The sequence below is a fragment of the Cenococcum geophilum genome (assembly GCF_001692895.1).
Source record: "Cenococcum geophilum 1.58 unplaced genomic scaffold K441scaffold_18, whole genome shotgun sequence".
NCBI lineage: Eukaryota > Fungi > Ascomycota > Dothideomycetes > Gloniales > Gloniaceae > Cenococcum > Cenococcum geophilum.
Window position 1 is genome coordinate 1,728,686 of NW_027137576.1, and position 14,782 is coordinate 1,743,467.

The 14,782-nt window shown below is 35.9% G+C and overlaps 2 protein-coding genes across 2 annotated transcripts; one reads left to right on the top strand and one right to left on the bottom strand.

Moving 5' to 3' along the window:
* Window positions 1-1,572: 1,572 nt before the first annotated feature.
* Window positions 1,573-2,001, bottom strand: K441DRAFT_717888 (uncharacterized protein; the record flags this gene model as incomplete). The annotated part of the gene is made up of 1 exon (XM_067654000.1): window positions 1,573-2,001. A coding segment is annotated over one exon (429 nt), but the record flags the coding sequence as incomplete, so codon positions are not given.
* A 1,615-nt stretch (window positions 2,002-3,616) lies between these two features.
* On the top strand, window positions 3,617-5,176 carry K441DRAFT_717894 (uncharacterized protein). The gene is made up of 2 exons (XM_067654001.1): window positions 3,617-4,135; window positions 4,169-5,176. The coding sequence occupies exons 1-2, from the start codon at window positions 4,091-4,093 to the stop codon at window positions 4,835-4,837; spliced, it is 714 nt and encodes a 237-aa protein (XP_067504611.1). The 5' UTR covers window positions 3,617-4,090; the 3' UTR covers window positions 4,838-5,176.
* The last annotated feature ends 9,606 nt before the right edge of the window (window positions 5,177-14,782 follow it).

The following is a 14,782-nucleotide window of genomic DNA, read 5'->3' on the forward strand; positions in this document are numbered from 1 at the left end:
TTAAAGAACTGCCTAAACTAATCCCTATTTGTGGGTATAATGGACGGATAGGGCTAGCTATTATAACTATCTTATAGATCTACCTCCGCGTTAATAGCAGTGTGTCCAACAGTTAGCTTAGCTGCGATCTTGAGAAAAATAGCTGACTGACTGCGTCAATTGGATCGCTCGCTGTCCGCTAGCTGTCGGATAACGTACGCTGACTGTGAAGCTGCTAGCTAGCTGTCCCAATTAGGAAAGTAGTATAGACTTTATAGTATTTTATTGCGAATTTTAGCAATACCTCTCTATATATAAATATTAATATTACTTAATTAAAATTTAACCCTAATTTACCTAATATAGTATTTAAATAGAGCTAAATTTATCCTCTATACCTATAAAAGCTTAAAAAAAATAGGTAAAATAGTTGGTAATAAAGGCTCTTAAAACTCTATTTCTATATTAAATTTAATTAAATATAAAGCTCTATTAAATATATTTTACTAAGCTAGCCTTTTTACTTCTATAGTTAGCTTATAGCTAATAAGATTAATATTTAAACTTATTAACTAGGATATAGTTAATTAAACTACTTAATAAAAGGCCTTTAATTAACTGCTACTTCTAATATCAATCTACTTTAACTATATCGGCTAATAATCTACTATACTTATTAATAATAATTCTATTATCTTAATTAAGGGCTTAGTTATATATAGAGAGTTTATTACTAGTATAGAGAATATATTAAGAGTAATTTTAGTAAGTATTAGATAAAGAATTTAACTAATTTTAAGCTACTAGTTAAGAGGATTAGAAACAATAATATTCCGCTTATTACTATTATTAAAATTAATCTTAATAGACTTAAAGCCTATATTATAGTAGTGGTTAAGCTTATTAGTAAGCTTAATACCCTTATAATTATACTTTAAGAAAGTAAAACTCCTATCTATAACTAAGAACTGTATATTTATTATTTAAATTATTATTAGATTTATAAGAAGCCTTTTAATATTATTGCTTAGCTAGTTCCTTATCTTCCTTATTTACTTACTTATTAATATAGCTATTAAATAAAGTCTCTATATACCGCCTGGCGTACTTCTATTACTAGGGTTACTATTTTTACTTAGTAAAAGTAGGCGCGTTTAAAAAATAGATAAAGGATTACTATAGTAAAATAGTAAGGGCTCTTAGTCTTTATTTTATTAAAATATTTATTAATCTTTTTAATAGCTATATTAACGCCTAATTTAAATAAGATGTTATACTTATTTTTAAGGCTTTTTTATTTTTATTTTTATCCGATTGTATTATACTACGTATAATACTACGCATGCAGCCTCTAGGCTATGGCGCTATAGTTCTATATACATAAATCCTTTCTAGGCAGCTTAACATGTACTAGTAGCTATATCCTAGTAGTTTATAGTTCCTTAGTAAACCCTAAGTTCCTATAACTACTAGGGAATAAGAAGCAGTAGGAAAAACTATAAGAAATCCTAACACCTGTCCCTGTCCTTTTGCTCTCTAATATCTTTTTTAAGAGCCTAGTAGGAGTTGCCTCCTTCTAGAATCCTATCTGTTTTATTCTTCTATAGAATCTTCTTCGCGTACTAGTTTAGCTGCTTTAAGAGTCTCGCAGTCTTTACTATTAGCAAAGTGTTTTTCTTTACAATTAATGCAAAGAGGGGTAGTATGCTGGCAAGGCTTGCCTGTTATTATACAGGTAGAACAAGAATGGTCTTTAGATAAGTGTGCAGCTGCATAGTATCTGCAGGCCCTAGTAGAGCACCTATCTCCTATATGGCCAAATTTTTGGCAGCTCGTACACTGCGTAGTAGGAGAGACTTCGAGGTATTTTACTACCTTAGTAGCTGTACCTGCAATTGATATCTCTTTTTGCTTAAGGATTTCTTGTCTTTTTTCTTCGTTTTCTATAGTAAAAACTATAGAGCCAAATCTAGTCTGTGGATTGTGTCTTTTTTCACTAGATGAGATCCATCTAGGTAGTCCTTATATCCTTATAGGATTAAAGGTCTCGATTTCTTCCTTTAGGAGCTTAGAGCCTCCTTCTCCTAGGAAAGGTAGGGTAGGAACCCCGTGGGCTATAATTTGAACCCATGGTTCTAGTTTTTGTTCTCTTTAAAAGGTAAAGCAGTTATGCCAGATCTCCTTATATTTAACTAAGAAATCTACATTATACTCTTCTGTAGTTGTAAGGAGAATATTTTGTTTTCCTTTAGTTCTAGCTATAGACGCTAGTACTGGCTTTTCTACTTGCAGTTTTAATGCAAATAGTTAATTGACTTTGTTCCGTATAGAGAAGGTATCTAAAGGTTGGTCCTTTTCGTCTGTAATTAGGACTAGCTTCCTTTCTTATAGCTGCTTTTTCTTACTTCTAGTAGAAATAGAAGGGGTAGGAGACGGTAGTGACGAGGGTAGAGGGGACGAAGTAGGGAGGTTCTTCTTTAGCCTCTCTGCGTAGGTTTCTTTAGTAGGGGCTACCTCCTTACGGAGAGCTCTTACTTCTTCAACTAGTCCTTTTAGGACATCTTTTGCCTTTTCTTCTTCTTCTTTTGCAAAGGGGTTTTCTCCTATTAGGATACTTTCTGTATAGTCTATTAGACGTCCAACTTGTTTTTCTTTTTCTTCGTCTTATATCCCTTTATAGGCCTCAATTAGGTTCTCTAAAGCCTCGCTTAGGTATTGTTCTGGAGAACGAGAATGGGAAGGTATACTAGGCGTACTAGCCGTAGTAGTCGTTGGTTTTATTATCTTTTTTGCAGGTTTTTGGTTTTCTTTTTCAGGAGAAGACTGAGGATGTCCTCTTTTTTCTCCTGTCCTAAATGGGCCAGGAGAAGGAGAAGGGGGAGAAAAAGTAGATGTAGACTCTTTATCACTTATTTCTATAGGAGGTTTTTTTTTAGACCTATTAGGCCTTGGCATTTTGTATCTTATAGGGGGGTTTCCTAGTTTTCACTATCCTTATACCCTTTCTCCTTACTAATCCTACTAGAAGATTTCTGGGGAGATTAGGCTAAAAGGTAGTAGAAAATCTAGCCTCTACCCGGCGCTTTCAACCCCCCTCCGCAGGAGGGGGGCCGACACCTTAAACGCACCACATGCTCAAGCGCACCAACACTCTACATAACTTGTAATTCTATTATTATTAACCACAACTATGCTCTCCCACTATGCAAAAGAAGAGGTTAAGGTCCAGAATGCAATGCGCGCGTACTAAGCTGGTTTTTACACGTCTGTAAAAGCTGCAGCGCTTGGTTATGACGCAAAGCTATCGCGCGTTTGAGGTCGATTAAATGGCCAACAGTCAAAAATGGAGCAACTAGGTGCTGGCAAGCTCCTAACACCAAAAGAGGAGGCAGGTATTATACTCTGGCTTAATTATAGCCTCGTAATTCGACTACGAGTAACTAAGCAGATAATTATCAATAAGTGCAATTACATTCTCTCTCGACGCGTCCGCGATAAATCTATCCACAATATACGTACATGCGGCGAACACTAGGCTTTACGGTTCTTAAAAGCGCACCTACAATATATTATACGAGTAGACAATCTAAAGGAGCTTACTTAAGAGGCTACAGAAGACCATATTACTCTTACGACATGGTTTAAAGAGCTGAATCGTACTGTAGGCATCTATGACATTAAGGTGCGTAATACATACAACTATGACAAGACAGGTATACGGCTGGGCATAGGAAAGAAGGAGAAGGTTATTGTTAAAGCAATAAGAGGACGTATTAAGTCAGGCACAACGACAAACCGTAAATCCTATACACTAGGAGAGTGTATATCAGCAGACGGTAATATTCAACCACCGCTTATCATTCTCAAAGGGAAGACGCACCAGGTCCGCTAGTACACTAGGTCTACTATTCCTAACAACTATATTATTAAGGTCAATAAGACGGCATATATAAATAACCAGCTAGCCCTTAAGTGGATCAAACAATTTAATGCGTGGTCATTAAAGCGACAAAGAGGTCTCGTACGACTCCTTATTCTTAACGGCCATACAACACATAGAACACGTGAGATTATTAAATATTGCGACAATAAAAACATTATTATCTTTCTAATGCTGCCACATACTACGCACCTGTGCCAGCCTCTTAACGTTATAGTGTTTTAACCATACAAATATTAGTACGGTCAGGCCGTACTAGCTGCCTACGCCGAGGGCTGCACCGACTACAACAAGATGGAATTTCTTAACGCAATTCATAGCGTACGAATGAAGACATTTAAACGATCTACTATCCTTAGCGCATTTGCGCAGACAGGAATTGTCCCATTTAATCCATCAATTGTTATTAATAAATGTCCTCTACCTTCTCCGTCTCCAGCACAACCATCTACGCCACCACAAGTTAATTGGAACGACCTTACGACCCTAAAAACTGCGCGAAGCCTGAAGCTACTTGGTGACCATATTATGGGCAATTGGGAGGACAATAGCAGCGTTAAATGGACAGCCAGATACATACGCGCAAGCCAGGCAATTGCAATAGCAGGCGACATTCAAAATCAGGCACTTAAAAGGACACATGCTGCAAATATAGTTCGCGAAGAGGCGCGTAAGGATGCACGGAAGCAACTCGATCATATTGGGCCGCTTCACGCAGGTACTGCTAGGCGTATGCTTATAAAAAAAGCTAATGAGACTTTAGAGGAGGCTAAGGCTGCGCTTAAAGCACGGCGTATAAAGGCTATAAAAAAGCATCAGAAGGCAGAACACGCTGCTGCTGTTGCTCACAGGCGAGCAATAAGGCAGGCCAATAAGGCCTTAGGAATTAAGACACCAAGGTTCAGGAAGAATGGTTGATAATTTAATAATACACTATTTGGTGCGCTTGAGCATGTGGTGCGTTTAAGGTGTCGGCCCCCCTCCTGCGGAGGGGGGTTGAAAGCGCCGGGTATATTCCGTGGTTTTGGTATTTAGTTTTGGTGTTCCTATCCGTGCCTCGCTTATAAGCTAGGACCACCCCTACGAAGAATTTTCTGTTGGGGGAAAGGGGGTAAAACGACAAATAAATCCACCTCTAGCTCGCTAGGCAGTAGGAATTAAGTCTTAAAAGTTGGAAAATCGATTGTTTTTGATAGTAAGATGGGTATGCGTAAGTTTTAAAGTGTGGCGCTACCTTTTAGTAAGGTTGCATGTGCCTTTTTAAGGCTTTATATTAGTAATTAATTTCTATAAAGCGTTATATAAGTCGTTACCACTAGGAATATTAGTATTGCCTTTTATACGCTTAGTAGCTTATATAAAGGGCTTTAAGATTTTAATAAGCAAATCTAGTTATTACTAATTTTTATTAGTAAACGCGTTTTATAATAGATTATAGCTAATATTAACGGACTTTCTTTAAGCTTAAGGTTAATAATATAGCTAATATACTTAAGCTACTCTTTTAGCTACTAAGAAGCTTTATAAAAGGTAGTTATAGAGCTTATTATTATTACTAGTATTATTAGCTATTAAGAGGCTAAGCTTATAATTAAATTAATACTTTTAAATTATTAGTACTAAGGCCGTTAATATATTTTTAGTAAAGTATAATCCTTATAGTTATAAAAGGCCTAAAAGTACTAATTAAAGCCTTTTTAATTTATTAATAAAATAAGCTATAATACTAAGTTGTAATATTCTATTTATAGATATTTAGATATTATAAATAAGATTAATTTTACTAAGTATAGTAAGAAGGAGGTCTTTATTATTAATATATTACTATTTAAATATAGTTTTAATCTAATTGCTTAGTAATATAGGCGCCTTTATAATATAGTCCTAGATCTAAAGATGGTTAAATATTAGTAAAGCGCGTATAAAAGGACTTATAGCTTAACGGAAGGTAATATCTTATAGAATTATTTAATTAATATAGACCTAAATATAGCTAGCTATCTAAAACGGCTAGCGTTTATAACTACTATAACTTTTAAAGTTAATAATAAGGTTATACTTTAATTTTATATAGCTATTAATATAATTATTACTACTAATTATAAGTAAAGCGCGTAGTCTTTAAGCTAGAGCCTCTTTTTACCTAAAAGACCGTATTTAAAAAGGATTACTTTATACTTTTATATTAGTAATATAGGAGCTTTACCTAATAGTAACCGCTTATTAATAACTTAGTATTTATATTTACTAGTAAGCTTAACTAGATCTTAGCTAAAGGTCTAAATATCCTTAACTTCTAATAAAAGCTTTAACTTACTATTAAATCTTACCGCTAAGACAGCGAGCTGCTAGCTAGCTGCAGTTTTATAGCTAACTGACTGTTATAACTCTATAAGCTCGCTAACTGCTTACGTTATCCGCCTCTTGGCAGCGAAGCTAACAGCGTAGCTAACTCTTAGACACACTGGTTAATAGACGAAGACAGTATAACGTCCCCTTCCTTATTACGGACCTTAGAAGCTATAATATAATCTTAAGGAGAAAATAGCTAGCCTATTTAGGCTTATAGCTTAATATACGGAATAGGCAGCTTATCTAGCCCGAAACTATGCCCCTAACGCCTTCCTTTATAAAAGAGATTAGTATTATAATGGAAAACCTTATACGGCCGTAGATAAACACCGTTTACTAGGCCGATGCGACGCGCAGGGACTAGGCTTTTAAGAAGGATATATAGCTTAATCCGTAACAGATCCGTATACTACGCCGCCCCTAAACTGCCTATGTTACACTACCCGCACCAGAGATTTAGGAAGTTGGTAGTGGCCTAGCTAAGTCCCTAATAGAGAACTTAGGCCCTACGCAGCTATAAAGGAAGGCTAGGGATATTGGATAATATACCGAACTAATAGATCGGAAGGATAACTTACAGAAAATAGAACGTAAGCTAAGGAAGACTATAAACCCTATACCGTAAAATACGGCCTAAACACCCGTAAAGAAACCCACGGATCTCCTACTAGTTGATATTTGCTGTATTAGCGCTATAGAATTCTACCGGAACCTAGTTTAGCCTAATACCGTTGCCTTTATAACTAGCTTATACGAAATTAATTAAATAATTAAAGAGAAAGAAGCCCTAGCCTAAGAGAAAGGCGAACTTATAGATAAGGAGCTAGTAGAACAGAAACTGCCCCGTTAATACTAGGAATTTAAAGACACCTTCTCTAAAGCAGCATCTAATATACTTCCGCCTTACCGACCGTACGACTATAAGATTGAAATTAAGCCAGATAAGGTGGTTACCCTTGGCTATAGCCCCCTCTAATAGCAATTTATTGCTAAATTATAGGCCATAAAGTAGTATCTTATTGATAACCTGGATAAGGGCTTTATTGAGCCTAGTTAAGCCCCTTTTAACTTACCTATTCTCTTTGCCAAAAAACTAAATAGAGGACTTTATTTCTATATTAACTACTATAAGCTTAATAATTTAACCCTTAAAGACCGCTACCCACTGCCTTTACTTAATAAGACTTTGGCCTAAATAAGTAGAGCTAAGATCTTTACGAAGCTTAATATCCGCTAGGCTTTTTACTAAATTAGGATGGACTCTAAATTAGAAGACCTTATTATATTTTAGACCTATTACGGAACGTATAAATATAAAGTACTGCCTTTTAGACTAACTAACGGACTGGCCATATACTAACGATATATAAATAATATACTATTTAACTACCTTAATAACTTCTATATAGCATACCTGGATAATATTATAATCTACTTTAAAAATAAACTGGAATATAAAGAGTATATCTATAAAGTCCTATAACAGCTTTGGGAAGCTAGCCTCTAAGCCGATATTAAAAAGTTAGAATTTAGTGTTAAGCGTATAAAGTACCTAGGGTTTATTATTAGTACGAGCGGAATTAAGGTAGACCTAGAAAAGACGGCCGTAATTAACTAATAGGTACCCCTAAGGACTATAAAGGGGGTATAGTTATTCTTAGGGTTTTATAACTTTTACTAACGCTTTATTAAGAACTATAGCAGGATTACCTGGCTATTAAGCCTACTTACCTATAAGGACCGGCCCTTTTACTTTAATACTATATATAGGCAGGCCTTTAACGAGCTTAAGAAATGATTGGTCTCTGCTCCCTTACTCGCCTACTCTAACCTAGAACGGCCCTTAATACTAGAAACCGATGCCTTAGATAGCGTTATAGCTAGCGTTTACTCCTAAAAGTAGATAGATGGAAAATGGTACCCTGTTGCTTACTATTTAAAGACTATAGTAGATGCTAAGCTAAACTACCCGATTTACGATAAAGAAATACTGGCTATTATCTCTAGCTTTTAGCACTGGTGAGCCTAACTAGAGGGCACCCCTAAGTCTATTTAGGTAGTTTCTAATTATAAGGCCTTAGAATATTTTATAATAATAAAGGCCCTTATTACCTAATAGGCGCGCTAGGCAGATACCCTATTTTAGTTTAACTTCCTAATTATATATAGGCCCGGCGCTACTAACTGTGCGGACGCTCTTATAAGGCGTAAATAGGATATAAATGACTAGACAGCCGTAAAGATCTTATTACGGACCTAGGCGCTACTATAACTAGAGTACCTTAACCCCCGGATACGGGCAGAACTAAATACAAACTCTTTAAATACTAAGATATACCCTATTAACTCTATAAAACTAGACCTTATTAATAAACTACTATAGGCAAACCGTACGGCCCCTTCTCTATAGGAGTACTGTAAAAAGGCAAAGAACGTTTCTAGCCTATAGTCCCTTAAAAGTGGACTGCTTAAGTACCGTAAACGGCTAGTAGTAGTAGAGGAACAGAACTTATGGACTTGGCTTATTACCGAAGTATATGCCTAGGTCTCTACAGCCTACCCTAGAAAAAATAAGACCTATAGGATTATTGGTAACCGCTACTACTAGCCCGGAATGATTATAAATATTGACCGCTATATACGGAACTGTAATAACTGCCGTAGGTTTATAATTCCATAAGATAAGACCCTAGGACTATTAAAACCCCTTTTAATACCTAACTGTCACGGAGTGAGTATAAGTGGTAATAATATATAACGAAGTAGATATTATTAAGCTATGTACATGAACTATATAATAAGGTTAAGACGTTGCGTAAGGAGAGAAGGTAGGAGATCGGGAAGAAAGGGCATATATCGTTGACTTAGTTGCTTAGTTGATATGTATATAGGGCAGAATAGGGTTCAGGTTGTGGTCCTGGCAGAACTTGGCAGAATTTGGTAGAACTTAGCAGAATATGGTAGAATGCCGTAGATTGCCGTTAAATTGCCGTTAGATTGCTATTTTGCAGTTGGTCTTTAATTGCTAAATTAGTGGAAACAGGTAGATATGTGCAAGGTATCACGGGGGTGTCCCGTAATAGTACCCCCCCTTTAAACTTAAGCTTCTGTAAGATGGGGCTATAGTAGTTCTAGGTGAAGTTCGTGAAAGTCTTTTACGGCTTATATAAGTCCTATAGAGTTAACGGGTTCCTATAAGGACTTAGTAAAGCCTCTCCATTTTATAAGATATATATATTGGCGTTTCCGTTTATTATACTTAATATTGTTAATTCTTTTAACAAAGTACTTGTTCTCACCATCTACTTTAACTAGTAGGGGAGGGTCCTGTATCTATTTAGGCAGGGCGTCTAATACGGGGGTAGTAGGATAGAGGACTGATATGTGGAATACAGGGTGGATTTTAACTGTATTAGGGAGCTTTAATTGGTAGGAGTGAGAGGAAACAACCTTCTTAACCTTATAAGGACCAGCGTTCTTCCAATTAAGTTTCTTAGCAGGTTATTTTATGTTTAGATTTCTTATATTTAGCTAGATAAAGTCACTAACTTAGTAGGCTGGTGCTAGGGTTTATTTCTTATTCGCTACGGCTTTATAGACAGATTGGGCCCATGTTATTTTATTAGTAAGAAACTATTATAGTTGCTCCATCTTTTCTACGAATTTATTTACTTCTGCGGCTTATAAGGCTTAGTAAGCGGGATAAGGAACGTTGCTAAAGGGTTTAAAGCCTATTTATAGATACTAGCCGTAGTTAGCTAGGAACGGGGAGACCTTTATGGTTTTCAAGACGGAATTATTTGCTGTAAACTTGGTAAATATAAGCTAGTTAATCTAGTTATCTTATAAGTACGACGTATATATTCGGATATACTGTTTTATTATAGCATTTACACGTTCCGTTTAACCATCCGTTTCTAAGTAGTATACTATAGACAACAGTGCTTTAATACGGAGTTGGGTAGTTAGTTCTTCTTAGAATATAGAGATAAACTAGCTACCTTTATTAGAGATAATCGTTTTAGGGAGTCCGTAGAGTTTCTATACGTGATTTAGGAATAGTTAGGCGACGGCAGGTGTTAATATATTAGGGCACGCGATTAAGTGTCTTATTTTAGACAGTTGGTCTATAACTACTATAATATTTATATAGCCTTTACTTACGGGGAGATCAACAATAAAGTTAATTAAGATATTCTTTTATCTTCGGTCCGGAACAGGCAGTGGCTTTAGAAGGCCGTTATACGTCTTATGCGAAGCTTTAGCTCGTCGATAGATATAGCAGCTAGAGATGTACCTTTATGTCGTGTTATATATATTCGGCTAATAATACTCCCGTTAGAGTAGTTCTAGGGTCTTCCCTTGGCCTGGGTGGCCGGCGACAGGTAGATTATATACGTGTTTAAGGAGTTTAAGCTTAAGCTTATTATGATTAGGGATAACTAGACGGTTCTAGTAATATAAGCGGTTTCCGCGGGCTTTGTATTTACTTAGAGAAATCTTTTTAGAGCGTCTAATGCCATCTTGTATTAACTTAAGCGTCTCTTAGATGAACTTATTATTTGGGTATTTATTAACTATAATCTGTTTAATTAATCGATCAGTCATTTTAAGGACGAGTACCGTAAGATCTTTAGTGGGAGGGTTAAATAGTTTAGGGCGAAGTAGGGTCTAATTTCGGTAAGAGCGCGCTTCTTTTAGGGCTAGCGCGTTTTGTAAGCGTTGGGTTAGGGTATTAGGCTTCTAACCTTAGACGCCTAGGCGGTACGTAATTAAGAATTGGAAATAAAATAGATATTCTAACTAGCGGGCCTAACGATAACTTAGCTGTTTTGTAGTTATGAAGTACTATAGGTTCTTATAGTTGCTAAGGACCTTAATTAGAAATCCAGCGCCTTCTAGTTTGGGTCGCTATTGTTTAAAATATCTAATAATAGCTAATAATTCCTTATTGTAGATCTTGTAGTTATATTTGGCTAGGCTTAGTTGTTTTAAGAAGTATGCTATAAGGTGTAATACTCTATCCTTATTATATTAAGACAGGATGCCTCTAGTAACGTAGTTAGATAAGTCGGCTTCTATAACACTTATTTGGTTTAGGTTAAAGTATTAGAGTATGGGCGCAGTAGTAAATATAACCTTTAGATAGGTAAAGGCCTTCTTACATTCCTTATTAAAGATAAAAACTTTATCTTTTTGGGTTAAGGCTATGAGGGGTAAAACTAGGGCGGAGAAGTTATTAATAAACCGTTAGTAGAAATTAGCAAATCCTATAAAGGCTCTTACGTCCTTAACGTTCTTAAATTCTTACTAGTTTATAATTACTTTAACTTTCTTTAGGTCTATTTATATACTATTTATAGAAATAAGGAGTCTAAGGTATAGGACTTCCGTTTTATAGAACTTATATTTATCTACATCTAATTATAGACTAGCTCCGTACAGGGCTTATAGGATAAGGTTAACGTATTTCTAATGTTCGGTTAGGTTATTACTATATATTAGGATATTATTAATATAAGCAGTATAGAAGATATCTAGGTAGGGGCGTAGGGTATTATTTATATAATGTTAAAACGAGCTCAGAGCGTTTATAAGGCTAAAGGGTGTTACTAAGTATTTAAATAATCTATATTAGGTACAAAATATAGTAAGCTATTTGTCCCCTTTTATAATGCAGAGACGGTTAAATATAGAGATGATATTAAGCTTCGTGTAGTAACGAGCCTTACTTAGTCGGTTTAGCATCTCTTATATTAACGGGATCGGATATTAATTCTTAACGGTAACGGTATTAAGAGCTTGGTAGTCTATATAGAAGCACAGACCGCCGCTGGGTTTCTTAATAAAGATCACTAGTGTGGCTATAGGCGACGAGCTTGCTCTAATAAATCCTTTGCTTAGGTTCTTGTCTAAATACTTTTATAGCACTTAGAGTTTATTTTAGGATATCCCGTATAAGGGTCTAAATCCGGGCTGCTTTCCTTCTTTAAGTATAATCTTATAGTCATATGGTCGGTGTTCTGGTAGCTTATTAGCTTTCTTTTATAAGAACGCACCTAGGCGGTAATAATACTCTATTAGTACCTTTATGGCAGGGTTAGTATGCTTCTTTGGTACTAAGGCCTTCTTAATATCGGCCATTGTAATAGTAAAGATTATATGCTTAGGTTTTTTAGCAAGTTACGCTAACGGGGTAGCTCTAATTATGCGGATATCTAGGGTGCTAAGCTCACTTAGATTGATCATAGTTTCTTACTTAGGTTTAGGTTTAGTATTAGGTACGGAGTTAGTGTCAAATTTAGGTTCGGGTTCTTTAAGAATCCTTTTTATAGTGGAATACTAGTCCTTCTAGTATTTTCGTATATTAAGCTTAAGCTTCTACTTGGCTTAGGGCGGTGTAGTACTTAAGGTCTGTTCATAGGGTTTAGTGGAATTTTTAGATCCTTAATGGATATCAGTGGAAATCTTATATTAGTGGAATTTAGTGGAATTCCTAGGTTAGTGGAATCTAGTAGATTCTTTAGGCGTGGGGTAGATAGTCATGGAAATTTTAGACTAGTGGATCCTAGTGGATTTTTTAGATTTTAGTTCTGGGTCTAAGCAGCGAGTTATAAGGCACTTCTGCTTATAACGGGAGGCGGTAAATAGAAGCTTAAGGTTATCCTAATTAATAGTTACCTTATATAGCTTTATCTAGGGTTGTTTAAGGATTACTAAGTGACCTAGGGTGGTAATAAAAAGTTTGATTAATTCTTTGTAGTTTAGGTATTAGAGTTTTAGAAATACTACGTGGGTAATACGGCCTAAGACGGTGTGTTTACTATTAAATCTAAATATATTAATATGCCGGTTAAGGGGGGTTAGGGTAAAACTATTATCTTACGCAAAAATCTTATTAATAAATCCTATGCCGCTAGCTCCTATATTAATTAGGATTTAAGCGTTAGCCTATTAACTATTCTGCCGAAGACGGCAGTTAATAGTTATACTACGGTCCCAAGAGTTAGAGTTTATGACGTTAAATGCGTTTAACGAGATCCTATAGCAAAGCCGTCCCGGAGAGCGACTTAGCTCTAAGACCTTCCTTTTGGAGGTGATCGGGGTAAGGTTCTTATAGGACGTCGGCTATAGCTTCGTCCTTATAAATGGTGCTTGCTAGACGCGGAGTTAAAGCTAGATAAAGATCGGGGTCGGTAGCTAGAAGATCGGTGCGGTAAACGGCTGCTAGCGTTTACTATTTATAGATCTTTTTGGAAGGGGGCGGAGCAGTTATTAGAGAGGTGGGAGCTACTTCTATATTTAAAGCAGAGGCCTAGCTTAGTGCGTCATTCTCGTTTAGAGGACCCTAGTGGGGCGTATCCTAGGGTCCTAGTGTCGATATCCATAGCGTTAGGGTGCTTAGGTTAGGACGATGACTTAGTGAACATTTACAGGGTTATTGTATTATATTAAGGAGTAGGCTTTGGTGTTAGGCGTAGTATATTATTATACCGTTTATTAATAACGTTTACGCAGGCGTTAAGGGCTCCCGGTAGGTCTATACCAATTAGGGAGGTTTTTAGTTTAGGGCTTAGAGATTTAATAAGGCTGTTAATTAGTACGGAGTTATTCTAGCCTATTTCCTTTACGTAATAATTAAATTTGGAGAAGTATACTGTAAAACTTTTCTTTTCTTAAGTTATATGGTTTATCTTCCTTTAAGCGGTAGCTTGGCGGTTTAGGTTACCGTATATAGCTTTAAGAAGTACAACTAGGCTTTGTACTGAGTTTGGCTAAAGAGGTTTAATAAGGTTAGCTGCGTCTCCTCCTAGTCAACTTAGGGCGTAGTAGAGTCGGTTAGCTTTAGTTAGGTAACGGTTAGCATTACTAGTTAGCTTATTCTTAAGTCGGCTTAAGAATAACTAAAGCTTTTATTATTTGCCAGTAAATACTAAAGGGTCTGGTAGTTTTTTAGATCGTTATAATATAGTAGTCGGTTCTACTAGTGGGATAACTATTACTAGTTTAGGGCTCGCATTCCGCGTATTGGTTTTTAGTAATAATAATTAATCTTAAGGGCTTAGCGTGGGCGTCTTAAGGGTACGGACTTCTTCTTAAAGGGCTTCTATTGTTTTCTAATACCGTGCTTCTTATTCGGCTTATTATTAAGTTAGGGTAACTTATTATTATTTAAGGGCCTCTATAAAGGACTTCTATATGCTTACTATTTATTTTTAGAGGATAGATATAATATCGGCGGCCGTTACGGGGACTTTAGGTGCGTTTTCTATTTTGGGTAGTAGTATAAGTGGTTAACGTAACGTAGTGTTACAGAGTAAGTATAAGTGGTAATAATATATAACGAAGTAGATATTATTAAGCTATATATATAAACTGTGTAATAAGGTTAAAACGTTACGTAAAAAGAGAAGGTAGGAGATTGGGAAGAAAGGGCATATATTGTTGACTTGGTTACTTAGTTGATATATACATGGAGTAGAATAGGGTTTAGATTGTAGTCCTAGCAGA

Bases quoted from the DNA above. Each gene is read 5' to 3' on its own strand.
- K441DRAFT_717894 (XM_067654001.1), top strand. From the start codon at position 4,091: ATGCTGCCACATACTACGCACCTGTGCCAGCCTCTTAACGTTATA. The intron at 4,136-4,168 runs GTGTTTTAACCA...TAGTACGGTCAG, and splicing joins GCCAGCCTCTTAACGTTATA to GCCGTACTAGCTGCCTACGC.